The sequence below is a fragment of the Littorina saxatilis genome, linkage group LG9 (genome assembly GCF_037325665.1).
Source record: "Littorina saxatilis isolate snail1 linkage group LG9, US_GU_Lsax_2.0, whole genome shotgun sequence".
Taxonomy (NCBI): domain Eukaryota; kingdom Metazoa; phylum Mollusca; class Gastropoda; order Littorinimorpha; family Littorinidae; genus Littorina; species Littorina saxatilis.
Window position 1 is genome coordinate 13,376,491 of NC_090253.1, and position 19,952 is coordinate 13,396,442.

At 44.2% G+C, this 19,952-nt stretch overlaps 1 protein-coding gene across 2 annotated transcripts in view; it reads left to right on the forward strand.

The window, feature by feature from the left end:
- Window positions 1–19,952, forward strand: part of LOC138975323 (fibroblast growth factor receptor 3-like) — a 50,814-nt gene that overhangs the window by 9,122 nt on the left and 21,740 nt on the right. For both annotated transcript variants that reach the window (XM_070347977.1, XM_070347978.1), the window contains exons 3-4: window positions 16,964–17,160; window positions 18,052–18,172. In XM_070347977.1, coding sequence (XP_070204078.1) covers window positions 16,964–17,160; window positions 18,052–18,172 — 318 coding nt within the window. The remainder of the gene's footprint in view (window positions 1–16,963; window positions 17,161–18,051; window positions 18,173–19,952) is intronic.

Here is a 19,952-nt window from a genome sequence, read left to right on the forward strand (position 1 = left end):
CGTCAAAGCAAAGACAAAACATACAGTACTCCACCCCTCACCAACACCCCCTCCCTTCCCATTTTTCTCCTCCCTTCACCCATTTCTCGCCATCTTCAACGCACAGCCCTGTCTGTCCTCAATCTCTTTTCATTCATGTTAGTTCTTTTTACAAGCACTCGAAGTTCGCCGGCCATCATAGACTTTTCTACAGCTCTTTGTCTTCGTGTTGAACAAAGCAAGAGGAAGTGATTCCGCCACGACCACGCCAGTCCGCCCATGAAAGGTGTCTGCTTTGAAAAAGGCCTTTTCTAGTGGTGTGAGTAAAAAAAGTGCCCAACAGGGTGGGAACCAACCGGATTGGTTGAAATTGAAATTGCTTAAGATTAGGAACAATCCGCCGGAACCTGTGCTTGGGTCCCACCAAGTTGTGGACTTTTTGTGTGCTTACCACCCCAGATCACACCGGGTGGAGTCAGGGGGTATAGGGTAGGGGTTAAGGGAGGGGAAGGTCGGAGCATGTCCGCGGGGTAGGTGACCTGGTCAGGCTATTGTCATAAAAGGGGGAGCCTGGCCCGGACAGTCTCCACTAGAGTTCGTTTCCAGATATTGTTGAATTTTTGTGTTGGGGGGGGGGGAGGGCTCGTTTTACCCACCCACGAATACGCCAGAAGTCCAGTTAAAGGCACAGTGCGCCTCCCGTAAACCATCACAGATACTGTCAGGCTTTTACACACAGTACAAATATCCTTCCATTTCAAAGCTCACCAAACGGGAACACCCTAGGTGCCCTACGTAAAGAGCGAGCAATTTTCAAAGAATTAATTTTGCGGATTGTGTCAGAGACAATCGGACCGTGGTGCGTTTTGGCGCTAGACCTAACTTTTAAAATCTAAATAATAAATTGACAGCTTGTTACATAAACATTCTTAAATCATAGAAGAATTCTTTTTTTTATCAAGACAAGATCGGTATACAATTCGAAGTTTTGAAAGTTTGAAAAAAGAAACGCCCGGAAGCAGTGTCACGCAAGGTCGTGGTTCTCGTAGCAGACGACGGTTTAATACTTTATGCCTGTCGCCAGTTCCTCTGAACAGTCAAAAGCCATCGCGAGAGTTCTTGTGAATCACAGCCGTTTGTTTCGTGCATAGTCAGAGGTACATAATAACGTGCTACTGTATTGCATTGTGACGACTGCATTGTGAAAAAGGGAAACTGGATCACACGGGTTCACGATGGCTCAGGGGTAAGATAAACCACGCAAAAATAAATTCTTTGAAAATTGCTCGCTCTTTACGGAGGGCAGCTAGGATGTTCTCAAGCGGTGAGTGTTTAAATGAAAGGGTGTTTGTACTGTGTTTAAAAGCCTGACAGTATCTGTGATGGTTTACGGGAGGCTTACTGTGCCTTTAACTGCTATAAATAGAAGTGGTTACAAACCGCGGTATTTTTGTTAGAATTGTAATTTTTAAACCACACCTACCAAATGATCCCAATTCCTTTTGCGATAGTTTCATATTTCAATCGGTTCTTGAAAATACCGGAACATATACAATAAAGCGATGCCCTGGATAACACACTCTGTTCACAATGTGAACTCTCGCTCTCTTGTTACGATGCTTCTATTTGGTTGACCAAAGACACGTCACCCCAAATCCACAAAGCTTTGACAAAAACGCACCCGTTTTAGCTGGAGGCACCAAACCTTTGCACTCACCCACGCTGGTTTTCCTCCTGAATTTCTACACCCAGGACTTTATCTTTTTTTCTTTTTTTCTTTTTTTAAATGACTGTTACAGCATCATCATCTATTCAACCGGGGTCGGATGGACATACCCGGTGAACGTAAGGAAATCTTCCAGTTCACTGCTCGCTGTGTACCCGAATTGTTAAGGGTGTGATTTTCCGGGTGGTAGGCTTGTTGTGAGGCTGAGTGTAATGGAGGGGTCGGGTGTAGCCAGGGGGGAGAGGCTGAAGAGGGTCGACGAAGCGAGAGAAGGATTTTAGGTACCTATAGAGAACGAAGGAGCACGCGTGCAAAACACTTTTAGGAGTTGAATATCGTGTATAAATTACAAGGCAAGAGAGGTCTATTGGTTTTGGGTGCCCAGGACGTGAAAGGCGTAAGACTTGACTGTAATTTGATAGACAAGTGCCCAGGACGTGAAAGGCGTAAGACTTGACTGTAATTTGATAGACAAGTGCCCAGGACGTGAAAGGCGTAAGACTTGACTGTAATTTGATAGACAAGTGCCCAGGACGTGAAAGGCGTAATACTTGACTGTAATTTGATAGACAAGTGCCCAGGACGTGAGAGGCGTAAGACTTGACTGTAATTTGATAGACAAGTGCCCGGGACGTGAAAGGCGTAAGACTTGACTGTAATTTGATAGACAAGTGCCCAGGACGTGAAAGGCGTAAGACTTGACTGTAATTTGATAGACAAGTGCCCGGGACGTGAAAGGCGTAAGACTTGACTGTAATTTGATAGACAAGTGCCCAGGACGCGAAAGGCGTAAGACTTGACTGTAATTTGATAGACAAGTAATGAAACTATTTTCTTTTTTCGGAAGGGGGGTATGTGTGACGGTGTGTTGCAGGGGGGGAGGGGGGGTGGCAGTCGTGGAGTTTTAACAAGCAAAGAGACAAAACCGATGCTAAGTATACTTTGAATGTCTTTTTTTTATCAGCTTCTCCTTGTTCGCTCTCTTTTGTTCTATTATTGTTGTTGTTGTTAGGCTTCGACTGATTCGTTTGAGGTGTTTTGACTTAGTCCGACAGAGTATGCTAAGTATTTTACGCGCGGTCATGCATAACAATAACTAGGGACCGAGATAAGAGGACTGCTAACTTTACATCCATTTATTCCTGCTGGAACTAAGTAGCGCTAATGCATCATATACCTTGCGGGTATTCGTTGTCTGTATTATAAAGGTCCGTCGCGATATAACCTTGAACGGTTGAAAACGACGTTAAACACCATATAAAGAAAAGAAATTAGAAAGGTTATACTCTAAACATGCACTGACGTCATTCACACATTGTCAGCTCGTGGCCATTATGGTCGGAGGAAAGAATGACAAACCATGTGCATATATTAGCCTAGTTACTGTTAAAGTGCCTTGAAGATGAGGAACTGATACTTATGAGCTGACGACAATATACTTTTTTGAGGGAGATTAATCGTTTGTTTATTTCAATAGTTTTTATTCTCTCAGCTGCCAGGAGACGGGTTCCGCATAACTGATTTCAACTTTCTCTTGTTGTCTATATTTAACTCGCTTACGCCCCTTTGTTTCTTACATCTCGTCATTGGTGCTATATGCTCTTCCGTATTTGACTATATAATTCTATCTTTTAGGACAATGTGTCAACGAGTTTATCTATGTTACTGTAATTTGCATGACTACTCGAAGACACACATTGGCTTTACACTCTTTCCATTGAGCTCAGTTCATTTTTGACGTTCATGTGCCTTGAGATCAGTGTTAGGAGCGATAAGATGGTGTGAATACGAAGTGCTTTTACCTCTTTACTTTAACTTTTGCGTTAAATATCGTGCGCTTTGTTTTTCAGTGACGCACCCTTGATATTATATGTGCACATCCTAGATACTGGGTCACAACTATGGGACATGGACACCAGGAAAAAAAGTAGGACTGAATTGAGTGAAATACTCTTTTTTAAGTGCAAAAGACATGCCTGTATCTTTTTCTGTCAAAGAGAGGACCTTTCATATCGGGGTTTCTTTAGAAATGACAATTAGACACATGCAGTACGCTCTATGTCGTGGGTTACATGGTTTCCACTTTAGGCTTCAATATCCCACAGGAAAGAACTTTAGCTCAGTTATTGCATGTGGCATGTGGACACCATTGATAAATAAATATGCAAACATGAAAGTTTGAAATTACAAGTTTCCATAAGTTAACTAGATCGAAGTAGAAAGTGGAAACCGTAACCCACGCAATTTCCAGGTGCAAAAGTTTTTCTTGTAGGTCAAATGTAGCAACTAGCCTTTTGGGCACCCTTTTGGGTTTTAATACATGATAGAAAGATTTAAGTGAGCAAAAAGTTTTCGATCTGTGCTCACTGGGTTTATGTGTATAGAGATAATACTGTTGTGAGTTACATGGAAACCATAGTTTGTAATGTCTTTTATTTCCAAAGAAAAGAACTAAAACTTGATTATTGCAATTTGCATGTGGACAACATTGATAAATAAATATGCAAACATGAAAGTTTGAAATTACAAGTTTCCATAAGTTAACTAGATCGAAGTAGAAAGTGGAAACCGTAACCCACGCAATGTCCAGGCGCAAAAGTTTTTTTTGTAGGTCAAATGTAGCAACTAGCGTTTTGGGCACCCTTTTGGGTTTTAATACATGATAGAAAGATTTAAGTGAGCAAAAAGTTTTCGATCTGTGCTCACTGGGTTTATGTGTATAGAGATAATACTGTCGTGAGTTTCATGGAAACCATAGTTCGTAATGTCTTTTATTTCCAAAGAAAAGAACTAAAACTTGATTATTGCATGTGGACTACATAGATAAATAACTATGCATACATGAAAGTTTGAAATTTTCAAGTTTCCATAAGCGACAATCCTAAATGAGAGAATTAATCGATTGTCGATCGTGCGTTGCAGAAGAATCGAAAATTTCATAATGGCGCCGATCATGAGAACACATGTGCTGCTCAAACTTTGCACCAGATCAAGCTTTAATCAGCAAAATATCGCAAAATTCGTCGATGAATATATGCTACAATTGTCAAAAAAGATTTTACAGGTCTCAAACAGTAAAGATACAGCGTGGTCTGTCGTGAGTTACGTCTCAAAAACCGGAAACGAATACGATTGGGTGGATAAATTCTCATTGTCTATTCACATGACCGGGTCAAGCGTCATGAATGGAACTTTCGACGGTGTTCCCGCGATCTCACAACGCGTGTGTGATAGGCAATGCGGGATTTGTCGTCTGCTGTGGCCATGCTTTCGTGGGTTACAGATGGAAACGAAACAAGGGTGGGGTACATTCAAGCGCGATTATAAGCTGAAATAAATTTGTTTCCTACCGTAGTGCTGTGTTTTGAAAACCTAAATGTTGTTGAAATAAATAAATAATGACTTTGAATAACTTTGAGGTTTCCTTTGTTCAGCAGATCGCATTTTTTGATGAAGTTGAAACCGGAAACGACGGTAACCCACGATTACGTGTTTTCTTTGCCGATCAAACTCCCAGAAGAAGAAAAATAGATGTAATTCTTGAGTGTGTATGTCGAGAATAATCCTTCAGCTGACCCATAAACATCACAATAAAATTCACAGAGCTTTATTCTCCATTATGTACAGCTGCAACACAGACTGGTGTATTTTTGTCCCAGTTTTAGGTGCTGTTTTGGGGGCATTTTGGCTAAAAATTAAATCGTTTAAAACCCACAGCAATGTTTGGAAACCCAAACTTGGTTGTTACAGTAAGTCAAATCCATCCCCTTTGACATCAAAGCATCCCCTTTGTCATCCATTGCTCAGAGATATTGTGACAGTCATTCAAAGTTGACAACCCATAGTATTTCCCAGTATCTAGGACGTGCACATATGCATGTTAGTTTTTGAGTCACTTGAGAAAAAGTGACTCTATGTAATCGGTCAGTGTTAGTCTGTCCGGCCGGCCGTCCGGCCGGCCGGCCGTCCGTAGACACCACCTTAACGTTGGACTTTTCTCGGAAACTATCAAAGCGATCCGGCTCATATTTTGTTTAGTCGTGACCTCCAATGACCTCTACACTTTAACGATGGTTTCGTTGACCTTTGACCTTTTTCAAGGTCACAGGTCAGCGTCAAAGGAAAAATTAGACATTTTATATCTTTGACAAAGTTCATCGGATGTGATTGAAACTTTGTAGGATTATTCTTTACATCAAAGTATTTACATCTGTAGCCTTTTACGAACGTTATCAGAAAAACAAGGGAGATAACTAGCCTTTTCTGTTCGGCAACACACAACTTAACGTTGGGCTTTTCTCGGAAACTATAAAAGTGACCGGGCTCAAATTTTATGTGAACGTGACTCATTGTGTTGTGAATAGCAATTTCTTCCTGTCCATCTGATGCCTCATATAATATTCAGAACTGCGAAAGTGACTCGATCGAGCGTTTGCTCTTCTTGTTAAGTTTGAGGACCGGAACGTGTATCTTCCAACATGCTTGCTTGCACACGCGTCATAGCATCGGAGCAAGTGCACACGAGTATAGTTGCTTCTGTACACACACTCTCTCTCTCTCTCTTACTTCTGCACAAGTTCCGACTTAACTCGTACAATCCTGTACTCAAGTATCACCCATACAAACTTCTAAACTCAGAAGCAACCCATTCACAATCTGGCTCGCGAGATAGGCATCTAACGGAGTAAGGTATATATTCATATCTCTCTCTTCAAATACTGCCATCTCCCAGGTAGGCCGCTTCTAAGACGAGGGTATCCTTTGTCCTTCAAGTGTGCCGTATGTACAACCACAGTGAGATGTTTCTGTGCCTCGTGCGTGCAACCCGTTTAAAGGACCCGTCCTGTCAACAGACGATGTTCGGAAATGTGGTCTGGGTGGCCGAGTGGTAACGCACTTGCGCTCGGAATCGAGAGGTTGCGTGTTCGACCCTGGGTCGGGCCGCTATTTTCTCCTCCCTTTCCTAACCTAGATGGTGGGTTCAAGTGCTAGTCTTTCGGATGAGACGAAAAACCGAGGTCCCTTCGTGTACACTATATTGGGGTGTGCACGTTAAAGATCCCACGATTGACAAAAGGGTCTTTCCTGGCAAAATTGTATAGGCATAGATAAAAATGTCCATCAAATACCCGTGTGACTTGGAATAAAGGCCGCGAAAGGTGAACATTCGCCTAACAGGCTTGAGGTTTGCTGGTCGATGTGAATGCGTGATATATTGTGTAAAAAATTCCATCTCACACGGCATAAAGCGCTTTGAACTTCGGATAAGGCGCTATATAAATAAAGAGAATAATAAAAAAATAAAAAAAAAATAACTCTGTCGGGTTTGTATGGGTTGTGCCGGAAAGAGTGAATACCCTTGCTTTTAGTGTGTCAAACTTTAGCATGTGACATTATAGGCCTGTCACTAGCGAGGGGTGTGCCTCAATGTTAAACGAAAATGTGAATACGTTACAGGGGGAAAAAAGAAGTGTAATTATATGGTGATTGTTTCGTGGTGGGTGGGGGAAAAGTGAAGCTAACAAATGTCGAAAACTTCTGAAAATTGCTGAAATGTATATGGACCCAGCTAGCTTCTCTCAACTGAAAACAAACATTTTTGAGGCTTTGCTTTTTGTACAAATCCCGTACTGAACCCACCCCCTTTCTTTTTATTTATTTCTTTCTTGGTTTGTTTTTGTTTTATTAATGTTTATTTAAAAGATTTTGTAGTGTTTGCTTCTTACGGTAGAGGGCCTTTAAGAAGTGAAATTAAAAACCCTGTCTTTTAGCTACGTACCTCTTCCGGACCCTCGTTTCAGTGCATACTTCGGGCTGCCTTTCATTTCATTCATTATTATTTCCTGTCCTCGTGAATGTTTCTTCAGTTTCTTGAACATTCGTAAAGGGAAAGTTATGGCGTGTGTGTATGTGTATGTGTGTGTAGTGTGTGTGTGTGTGTGTGTGTGTGTGTGTGTGTGTGTGTGTGTGTGTGTGTGAGTGTGTGTGTGTGTGTGTGTGAGTGTGTGTGTGTGTGTGTGTGTGTGTGTGTGAGTGTGTGTGTGTGTGTGTGTGAGTGTGTGTGTGTGTGTGCGCGGTGTGTGTGTGTGTGTGTTTATGTGTGTGTGTGTGCGGTGTGTGTGTGTGTGACAATGACGTTCAGCAAGACGTGACAACCGTTTGTGTGACAGATAGACAACCGTTTGTGTGACAGATATTCAAGGTATTTCTAACTCCGAAGTCTGGACATTTTTCAAGTTCAGGTTTAAAGGTTTTCGACACCTACTTGCAACTTCAACTCAGAACCATCCAACCACTTACCCAGCCCACAATAACCGAACACCAACCGCTCAACGAAACCGAGTTCAGCTTCTCTCTAACCAGATATCCGTGTTAAACCGAGAAAGCAGGCACACGCTCGATCTTTGTTCTGAGTATCGAGCATTTGAGTGATTTTACTCGTTCAGAAAAATAATGACAAGATGCCGTGCGGCACAGACAGGAATTTTAAACAGTGTGTTGGGTTGCTTATAGTCTGCAATATAAACATGTTAAATTGCTAATAACTGAGGTTGATTTCAGTAAATTATTCATGTAGTTTATATATGTAATCCCCAACAATCCACTCTCCGAACTACCACCCCTCCCCCCGCTTTCCAATATCAACCACCACCGCCCCAATACAAATGGAGTGCGCCTGTACCCTCGACTCCAACCGAAACTGAGCGCCACCCGTACAGCAATGTCATTCATGCGCAGTACGGACTGAAGGAAAGCTAGAGCAGTCAGCGCTGGTTCGGGTTTTACCCAGCTACCCATTATAATCCCCCTCCCCCATCCATCCAAACCTCCCCCCCCCCACCCCACCCCCTTCCAAATCGCGACATCTTGCCGTGTGTCTGGGTGAGAACCCGGTGAGGGGCCTGGGAACACAGTGCTGATGATTGTGTTTTTCTTCTCACCTGTTCCCTTTGTCCCCCCCCCCCCCCCTTAGCTACCTGTTGAGCACCTGTGGGGGCCGGGGGTGGGTGGTTGGAAAGGAGGAGGGTTAGGGTGAGCGGAGGGCTGGGGTGGGATTGAGGGGAGAGATGGAGAAGGTGGGTGTTGGCTGGGTAGAGAGCGGATATCTGATTTTCTTTATTTGGTGTTTAACGTCGTTTTCAACCACGAAGGTTATATCGCGACGGGAAAAGGGTGGGAGATGGGATAGAGCCACTTGTTAATTGTTTCTTGTTCACAAAAGCACTAATAAAAAAATTGCTCCAGGGGCTTGCAATGTAGTACAATATATTACCTCACTGGGAGAATGCAAGTTTCCAGTACAAAGGACTTAACATTTCTTACATACTGCTTGACTAAAATCTTTACAAACATTGACTATATTCTATACAAGAAACACTCAACAAGGGTAAAAGGAGAAACAGAATCCGTTAGTCGCCTCTTACGACGTGCTGGGGAGCATCGGGTAAATTCTTCCCCCTAACCCGTGGGGGGTGGATATCTGATGAGAAAAAGAAGCCGAAAGGAGATGAGGTAAGTCAATATTTAGGGAAGAGGGACGAAGGGTAGATCGAGGTAGCGGAGGTGTGGAGGGGGTGTCAGTGTGAGGAGCAATACCTGAAGAGAGAAAAGAAGTCGAGAAGAGATGAGGTAAGTCAATGATTGAGCCGGGTGGGAGCAGTTTTGTTTTCAGTCAGCTTGTCCCATTGTGTCCTTAGTTCTTCGTTTTTTTCTCACTCTTTACCTTAGTGTGTTCTTTGTGGTCCCCGAAGTATGCCTTTTTGTCCCCTTGATGACGTGCGCAATGGCCAAGTGGTAAGCTGCTAGTGGAGACAACGCCGACATTCTAAGCGGAAGGTCGTGGGTTCGAATCACCCGGCCGACCGCTCGGTAAGGCCTAAAAAAAAAATAGGTGTGGTTACGGTAACCCGACCTACCCTATTTTTAGGGGCCGACCCTATAACTTTTTATTACATTTGTCAAAAAAAACCCACAAAAAAAACAAGAAAACGAGTGCAGAAAACGCAATGAAAGCGAAAGCGCCCGAGTCGCACACTTATTTCCCTGTCAAGTAGGTTTAATTTGTACACATTAGAAAAAAAAGTAAAAAGAAAAAGTGATTGCCTACCTTCCTACCCTATTTTTTTTGGCTATGTTACCGTAACCACACCTATATTTTTTTTGGCCTAAGGTTGGAGATTGTGTCTATCTCCCACGTCAGATCTGCTAGTGTCTTATCCCTTTTTGTGTGTACACGCAAGCACAAGACCAAGTACGCACGGAAAAGATCCTGTAATCCATGTCAGAGTTTGGTGGTTTACATAAATATGAAAATACCAAGCATGCATCCCCCGGATGATTGTCCTACATGTTGCTTCTTAGACAACGTACAATCTGAAGTCTTTAAGTCCCATGTAAACCATCTTGTAAATTGTAACACTGATTCATCCGGGTTTTCATGTTAGAGCAGATGCCTCAAAGACTTGAAATGATGAGCAAATCATATCTTGTAAATCTTGTAAATGCAAATTGTCAATAACAAACTTTCCAACAACCTATCTTTTTTGTTTTTTGATTTTGAAATGATGAGGTTATCTTTTTTAATGTCCCCAGAATTCTTTAACCCCTATGTCGCTCTGGGACAGGTTTTCCTTTTGTTTTAATTGTTTTATGTGTAGTTGTTGTTCGTAGTGCAGAACGTGCTGGGCTGTATGGGGTCCACCCTTGTGTTGACTTTTGGGGACTGGGGTTTAAAGGTCGGGTATGGTGTCACAACGCAAGTCGTCCCTAATGTGTTGAGAGCTATTCCCAGCATTGTCAGCGTTGGCTTTTAAGGACGGGTACTTAACCCCAATTTACCACCACCCTCCGCCCCCTCTCTCACCCCTGCTGAATGCCCCCACACTCAAGAGCTTGCCTGAAGTTTTTGAAGTGTTTATTCAGCGCGTGAACCTTTCGAGGCTTTGAGGTTTATGTTCCGCCTTTGTGGCGTGCACGTGCGTCATGATGGTCATACGCATAGACGGTGGCCTGAGCCCTGGCATACTCGCAGGCAGGCTTTTGCAAATATAATATGCACTAACACAAGCAGACAGACGGACAGACAGAAAGACAGACAGACGGGCAGACTCAGCCACACACTCCTCTACACACACTTACACATTGACGCACGGCACGCGCACACACACACACACACACACACACACACACACACATACACACACAGAGTCGCACACACACCTCGGAATTGAGCAGTCAGGTTGTCAGGTCATCGTCTACAGTAAGAGGAGAGGTAGGAATCGAAACGACCCTCCCCGCTTCTGCCCTTCATTCTTCGGCGTCGCGTTCGCAAGGATTTAACCCGACTGTATTACGCGTTCGCAAGCCCTTTCATGGGGATTTAACATTTTCTACTGATTTAATTTGATGAATTTAAAAGCGGTACCCTTCCCTGAGTCGCACTTCAGCACTAGTCCCGCATCAAAACACTCAGCACTTTTATCAAGGATTAGAGGAAGCATTGAGCTCCGCAGCTCTATTAGCGAGACCGCGAAAGACTCTCGGTCAGACGGTTCAGTTTTTAATCCTTTACCTAATTATTTTGCTTAGTAACAGTAGAAGTACTGAGCCCAACCCATAGAACTTAGCTACTCCTCTACACACGCTCTGTATAGAATTGTTCCTGGTCTTCACGGTAAGTTTTAAAAGGGGATAAAACCCTTAACCCCTTCACTGCCCACCCCGTATGTAATACGTGGTCATTTTCGGTTTGTCCTACGCCCATAACCGTATCTCATACGTGGGATTTGTGTCAACAACATTTCAGGACATTTCTGAAAACTAAATGGGAGGTAACCACTGTCCAAGTACTTGTAGGGGTTCTAAACACATTTCTTTCCCATAGACCGTTCGGATAATGCTGTTATACTGTGGCAGTGAAGGGGTTAATCCCCATCAGTGGTAATTTTTGCCAGCGTGGGTGCTTTTTAAGCCGTAAAGACAACATGCTATGATTTTTCTTGTCGAATTGATTTGCAAGTTTTCATAAAGGATGGAGTGAATCCGAAATAAAAACTGTTCCCGCGGTCTCAAAGTGCTTTCTATACGACATTAATTCCCTCTTAGCGCGATACGTCACAATGGTAGATATTCATAATAGACAAATTCACCATAATAACTCGGACACATATTGGAGGGGCCAATGACTAGCGAGGGGTGTGTCGGACACATATTGGAGGGGCCAATGACTAGCGAGGGGTGTGTCGGACACATATTGGAGGGGCCAATCACTAGCGAGGGGTGTGTTGGACACATATTGGAGGGGCCAATCACTAGCGAGGGGTGTGTCGGACACATATTGGAGGGGCCAATCACCAGCGAGGGGTGTGTCGGACACATATTGGAGGGGCCAATCACTAGCGAGGGGTGTGTCGGACACATATTGGAGGGGCCAATCACTAGCGAGGGGTGTGTCGGACACATATTGGAGGGGCCAATCACCAGCGAGGGGTGTGTCGGACACATATTGGAGGGGCCAATGACTAGCGAGGGGTGTGTCGGACACATATTGGAGGGGCCAATGACTAGCGAGGGGTGTGTCGGACACACATTGGAGGGGCCAATCACTAGCGAGGGGTGTGCCCGAAACACGCGGACAGGAGCACGTGATGTTTTTGCCCGAGGAAAAGCGAGGGCGTTCACTCTTTCACAACCCATACACACCCGATGCCGGAGTTATTTCCCAAAATCGTCTATTGCAGATGGTCACCGTGGCAGATAGATACCCGCGTCAGTGCTATAGGAATACGAGTAGCGGAATCAGTTCATACGCGTGATAGTTTTCAAGACACCTTCCTTTCTGCGTAAACCGTCTTGGAAACTGAAGCACCACACGAATGTACAGGCTTTTACATGCAATAAGAGCATCCCTCCCTCCACTTGGACACGGGCCCAAAATCAACAGCTCTGAATGCTCCCTGCGCAGATGGATTTTAAAAAAATAATTGATTTATTAAAATACACTATAAGTGGCCGAGAGCCAAATGGTTCACGCTAGAAGGACTGCGGAGCCCTTGAAAGAATCTTCCTTTCTGTCTGTGTCAAATTTTCCAAGCATATATATAACCACGTCATGTCCCAAATAGACACTAGTTCTGGGGACAGAAAAACCAAGTTGAAGTTAGCATAGCATCAGTGTCAGCCGCCTTGTAAGTCATCATTATAGCTGTCTAGGCTTTTACATGGGATACACGCATTCCTTCCACTTCGAGCGTCAAGTCACGTTTGGGTGAACCTTGTTGGCCATGATATCAGTAGGCTCCCCCCAAAAAAAGTCTGTTTACGGTAACACAGGCCAAAAAAAATAGGGTCGGTAGGTCGGGATTGTTTTTAATTTTTAAAATTTTTTTTTTTTTACAAAAAACCATATTTTTAAGTAATTTGGCCAAAAAACAAAGACTTTTTTTTCTTTTTCTTTTTTCTCCCAAATGCCAAAAAAAGAGTCTAGGGTCGCGCGAAAAAATAGGGTCGGTCGGGATACCGTAAACAGACTATTTTTGTGTGTGCCTTATCAGGGGGTTAGAGAAACAAGCTAGAAAACTCTTTGAGGTCCGTCCCAACAAAGAACAGTCGCTGGGGCCGGGGAGGGGGGGGGGTAGAAGGGTAGAAGGGGGACTCAGCCTAGCTAACTAGCTCTTCGGGGGAAGGCGTCTGGGGTGATTATCTCGTGAAGTTTATCGCAGCGACTCAGGCTGAAGCCTTTAACGGGACACAGAGTCTTGTTTACCTTCACTTTCAGAAGGCATGGCAACCCATTCACCCCGGGTAACGCGGGGCAGTTTCAAGGGTCCGGGTACCAGGGTACTGCGGACAATAGAAACGTGTCCGTGGACTTTGTCAAGTCTAGCTACCTCTTAAACTTGTTATTATCGCCGGACAGGGCAAGGGGTGGACTGACCAAGTGGATTGTAGCCCGCTATACAGGTGTTGTTTATATCCCAGTAGTGTGGACGCCAGAAAAAGCGTACTTGATAATGGGGTAGTATAATACCACTGAGGATGGGAAGAATAGTCTTTCTGTTTTTCGGTGGGTGCCGCTGTGACGCTGTCATCTGGCGCTGCAGTCATATTACCCCGTCGATTTATACTCGAGACTGAAATGTTTCCTGGTAAAATTAATTAAGTGAAATTATTTAAGTACGAAAAGCATGTCAGATTCTAGCATGTGAAGAAAATTGGTGGTGAAATGTAATAGATTTCACCCCAAAATTCGATTTATTCGAAAACATGTACCGAGTGGTTACGTCCCTTGAACGAGAAGGTCAACATTTTAGGGGGAATCAAATTTCTAAGTTAAATAAAACAAATTGGTTGGACAAATTTGGCCCCACGAATGTAAGGTACCCAAGGACGCTCATCAGTACTATCGAAGGGTGGTTTTGTTGTTGTTCAGTGTTGAGTTTATACAAGATCAACGGGGCCGAGAATCGTAACTTATATGACGGCAGGGCCAAGATGACGGCGTCACACCGCAACTGATTTATATCGCCAGTTTTACTCAGAGCTCAGGCCTGTGGTGGCGCAATGGTTTCAATAGTTGGTTAGTTGTTGGTTTAAACAAGGTTTATTCAGTTACAGTTGGCCGCTGTCAGCGTGAGTTCGATCCCAGGTTCGGCGTGAATTTATTTCACAGAGTCAACTTTGTGTGCAGACTCTCTTCAGTGTCCGAACCTCCCCCCGTGTACACTGCATTGGATGTGCACGTTAAAGATCCCACGATTGACAAAAGGGTCTTTCCTGGCAAAATTGCTTAGGCACAGTTAATAATTGTCTACCTATACCCGTGTGACTTGGAATAATAGGCCGTGAAAGGTAAATATGCGCCGAAATGGCTGCAATCTACTGGCCGTATAAAATTTCATCTCACACGGCATCACTGCAGAGCGCCTGGAACTGTGCGGAATATGCGCGATATAAGACTCATTGATTGATTGATTGATAAATATAAAGCCATGGAGTGTGTTTAATAATAAAGGAGCACAACAAGATACACTTATAAATATGCTCTTAAAAACAAACGAGTAATGTGGCGGACGTTATCGTAAATGAATGATATTTAAACCAATCAAAGCAACAACAAAAACAGCAACGACAGCGAAACTGTATAACAACAATGGCACAGAAACAAACAGAGAGAGATACAATTAGATACGCTAACGCTTACGCTTACCGCTGTAGCATATTCAAGGTCTTTGATACCACAAGTCATATAAAGAACAGCAACAAAACGTATCAGCTCTGGACGGACAAGCGACCAAGGTAATTGGCCGGACCGGGCGGACACATGGGTGGATGGCCGTGAAACGGTTTAGAAAATGAAGATTTATTCAATCATTATTGTCATGATACAATCAGAGACGCTTACGCTTACCGCTGTAGCATATTCAAGATCAGTCTTTGATACGACAACAGACATATAAAGAACAGCAACAAAACGTATCAGCTCTGGACGGACAAGCGACCGGGCGGACACATAGATGGATGCACGTCAACGGTCCCCCCCCCCCCCAGCGGCTGGGGACTTAAAAAAGAAGGTGTGGGGGGGGGGGGAGAAAGCCGCTAAAGAGAGAGAGAGAGAGAGAGAGAGAGAGAGCAAGTTAGAGGGAGAGAGAGGAGAGAGAGAGAGAGAGAGAGAGAGAGAGAGAGAGAGAGAGAGAGAGAGAGAGAGAGAACCTCAGAACAAACAGTAGCAAATTATGGCAGATTCCATTCATAAACAGACTTCCACGATTTTTGTCGGTTTGTATGCTGACCTTGCCTCTCGCTTCCTCGCACCCCCCTTCCCCCCTCCTTTTTAAGACCTGATTTGCTCATATCTTTGAAGGAGGAGTTCCACTGTTGTTACCTCCCCGCCTCTCTTCCCAACCCAGCCTCTCTCTTTTTTCCTGTTTACCCTTTCCTCCCCTTCCTCAGAGCAAGCTTAGTTGTCATCTTTCAGTCAGTTCCGCCGTAATGGAAGATGACAGTCTCAATGTCGAATGCCCCCCCCCCCCCCCCCCGTGTTTGACCAACGGGAGACGTGTGTGTGGGGGGAGCACACAGAAACATCGGACCCTCCGTCGATGGGACACATGCCATTCGTGTCAGACTCGATCCAGCCAAGGCCAGAGACAGCGGCCAGGCTGCTCGGTGGCCCAGTGGTTCAGGAAAAACAGTTCTGTTCGCCGGGCGTATGGATGTGGTAGAGCACTGGACTTGTGATCCTAAGGTCGCGGATTCAAATCCGGTCCGGGACGGACACGCCGGTCAACTTTATGTGCAGACCCTGAAACGGTACCCATGTCCCACCCCCGTGTCACCACAGTGGCATGTAAAAAAGGCCAAAAGAGTAGCACCATTGGTATTTTTCCTTGCCTCAAATATGACATACCAAGAGAATATGCTTTTTTTTGGCTGAGAGACAGAGGGGAGGGGCAGGGAGGGGAGAGGGAGAGAGAGAGAGGAGGGGAGGGAGAGAGAGGAAGAGAAAGATAGAGCCACACACAGACACATACTATATACACACACACACACACACATGCACACACACACACTACACACGCACACACACATACACACACACACACACACACACACACACACACACACACACACACAGTTAACCCTATGCAGTTTCTTCTTACTTGTGGACACAGCACAGTTCTGGCTGTTAATCTAGTAATTGAGACATGCTCTACTGACCTACCTCATGTGGCTTATCGTTTTTGGAATGTGCCGGTCAGAGAGAGGCTGGTGGTCAGAGAGAGAGGCTGGTCGCTTGACCGTTCTGACCGGAGCAATGCTTTATGTTACAGTGACATTTTTACTTCATAGTGACCATATCAGGAAAAATGTGCAAACACACCCCGCATAGTAAAAAGTGTTACTTGAATCCAGCTTGTTGCCACTGGAATGATGTAGTGATATACATGCACAGAGAAAAGTAGCAAAAGGAGGGAGTCTAAAAATGACATTTACACACGTTATTTGTGGGGGGTGGAGAGGTCTGGGGAGCCCCCCAGATGCTCTTGAAATTTAGCATTTAAAATCGTTATTTTGGGTCTCTCCTTGAGAGAAAAAACAAACAAACTTTTGCTGGATAAGAGGAGAGGGAGGGAGCTTCCGGATGCCAGACACCCCCCCCCCTCATTGCAACCCCTTCAGATCCATCATTGGAATCAGAGACTCCTATCAACTTCCATGGCAGGAAAACTAAATCAAGCCTACAATCTATGTTTTCAGCTATTATCGAGAGAGATCCTGGGGACATTTGGTGGGCACAGAAGATGACAGGGGGAGTGAAAGGAACTGTATCCTCCATGGTCAGCCTGAGTTGTAAGGTGCAAGGGGTCAGCAAAGACAAGCTCGATATTCAGTGGTACAAGGACGGTGACATGAGTCGCCCCATCACCAGCCTAAAAAAAAAGGTCATAAAAAAGGTAGGTAATTGTGTAGGTAAAATTTGAATAGCAACTGTGAGTGTGTACGTGTGAGTGTGATTTAACACTGTAGGCGGATGTTTGTGTGCGTGCGTGTGTGTGTGTGTGTGTGTGTGTGTCACTGTGTGTGTGTGTGTGTGTGTGTGTGTGTGTGTGTGTGTGTGTTGCTGTGTGTGTGTGTGTGTTTGTCACTGTGTGTGTGTGTGTGTGTTACTGTGTGTGTGTGTGTTACTGTGTGTGTGTGTGTGTGTGTTTGTCACTGTGTGTGTGTGTGTGTGTGTCACTGTGTGTGTGTGTGTGTGTGTGTTTGTCACTGTGTGTGTGTGTGTGTGTGTGTGTGTGTGTGTTTACCTAAGTTTTACCTAAGCATTTTTGTAAGTGAGAATGTATGTCTGTCTTTGCCTGCATGATTGTGTTTAAGAATTAGTGTCAGACTCCTTACACAACAAATATATGCTTTTTCTCACTGTTCCTGAGTATCGGCAATTGTCTTTTGCATGATTACTTGACATGCATGCGATTGTATGTGTATGTATATAGTACATATTGTTTATGTGCACACTTATTAGGCAAAAAAAATAAAAATCTGTTTACGGTAACATAGGCAAAAAAAATAGGGTCGGTAGGTCGGGATTTATTTATTTATATTTTTTTTTCTAAAAAAACATATTTTTAAGTTATTTTGCCAAAAAACTTACTTTTTTTAATTTTTTTAAAAAAATTTAATTTTTTATTTTATTTTTTTTCACCAAATGCCAAAAAAAAGTCTAGGGTCACGCGAAAAAATAGGGTCGGTCGGGATACCGTAAACAGACTATTTTTTATGTGTGGCCTTATCTGTGTTTACAAAACATTTGAACATTGTTCTTAATTGGCTCTGGCTATGTGCAGGATTCCACGCTGCGCATTAACGATTTGAAGGAGTCTGACAGTGGAAATTACACCTGTCTTGTGAACAGCTCCAGCGCACACCTCAACTGGACTTATGAGGTGGTTGTCACCAAAGGGAAAAGTAAGTACATGCAGTGAAACATTTATTTTCAGACATACAGTGGAACCCCTTTATAAGACCCTCCAGTTTAAGACTCCCTCCCTTTTAAGACCCTGTTTTCTCAGACTTTGTGTTCATAACCTCTGTCAATTTACCCCCATTTTAAGACTCCCTGCCGGCACAGTTGGCCTAGTGGTAAGGCGTCCGCCCCGTGATCGGGAGGTCGTGGGTTCGAACCCCGGCCGGGTCATACCTAAGACTTTAAAATTGGCAATCTAGTGGCTGCTCCGCCTGGCATCTGGCATTATGGGGTTAGTGCTAGGACTGGTTGGTCCGGTGTCAGAATAATGTGACTGGGTGAGACATGAAGCCTGTGCTGCGACTTCTGTCTTGTGTGTGGCGCACGTTATATGTCAAAGCAGCACCGCCCTGATATGGCCCTTCGTGGTCGACTGGGCGTTAAGCAAGCAAACAAACAAACAAACAAACAAAGTCTCCCTCCCTGTTAAGACCCTGTTTTCTCAGACTTTCTGTTCATAAAAAACCTCTGTAACCTTACCCCCATTTTAAGACTTCCTCCTTTTTAAGACCCGATTTTCTGAGATTTGTTTAAAGTCTTAAAACCGTGTTCCACTGTGCTTCTTCCCCTGACAGCTTCCTGTGGAGAGTGGCAATTTTGTGGATGACTTAATTTGTGGATTGACTTGAGTGTCGTTTAAACAGTTCTTCTTCTTCTTCGTTCGTGGGCTGAAACTCCCACGTACACTCGTGTTTTTTGCACGAGTGGAATTTTACGTGTATGACCGTTTTTTACCCCGCCATTTAGGCAGCCATACGCCGTTTTCGGAGGAAGCATGCTGGGTATTTTCGTGTTTCTATAACCCACCGAACTCTGACATGGATTACAGGATCTTTTTCGTGCGCACTTGGTCTTGTGCTTGCGTGTACACACGGGGGTGTTCGAACACCGAGGAGAGTCTGCACACAAAGTTGACTCTGAGAAATAAATCTCTCGCCGAACGTGGGGACGAACTCACGCTGACAGCGGCCAACTGGATACAAATCCAGCGCGCTACCGACTGAGCTACACCCCCGCCCAGTTTAAACAGTTAATTCATCTGCAAAATTCTCTCTGTTCACTGAAAGCACCCCTGTTGTTGCTCAGTGATGGCGCTAGCAGACCTGTTTACCCATACGATTTCGCCGTATTTTGTACGCAAAGTTGCCAAAGATACGACCAATACGTTTGGAGAGAAAAAAATACGACGATCATAAAAGAAAAAAAAAGTTTGATCGTGATCACAAAATGGAAGAAGAAGAATTCAAAAGTAGGTTCAGGCATAGACCAAATTGCCTGGACCGCCAACTCATCACGTGACCCTTCGAGGTTACGACGCTCGACTTTCAGGGGCGCTTAGCATCCGGTTTGAAAGGCCAGCGATTCGAAGACAGTGAAAAGAAAGCACGCTCCAGTTATTTGTGACAATGGGAGGTGACAATGAACTGGATTTTCCAAAACTCCACACTAAACTTAACAAAACTCATCGAAAAACATGTTCCATATGCACTTTAGCTGAGTTTATTTTAGCATTTTCAGAACTTACCTCGGCAACTTCGTCCATGTTTACAATCGACACCGGATATGACATCCCCCTGATTTTTGAAAGGCCATGTAAGCGTAGGTTCCTAAATGCGAGAGGCCGCTACCTCGTAATAGAGAGAAAGAGCGGTGAGAGAGCTAGTTGGCGGTCCAGGATAAATGGTCTATGGTTCAGGTTGCCAAACCTGTTCTCGCGATAGC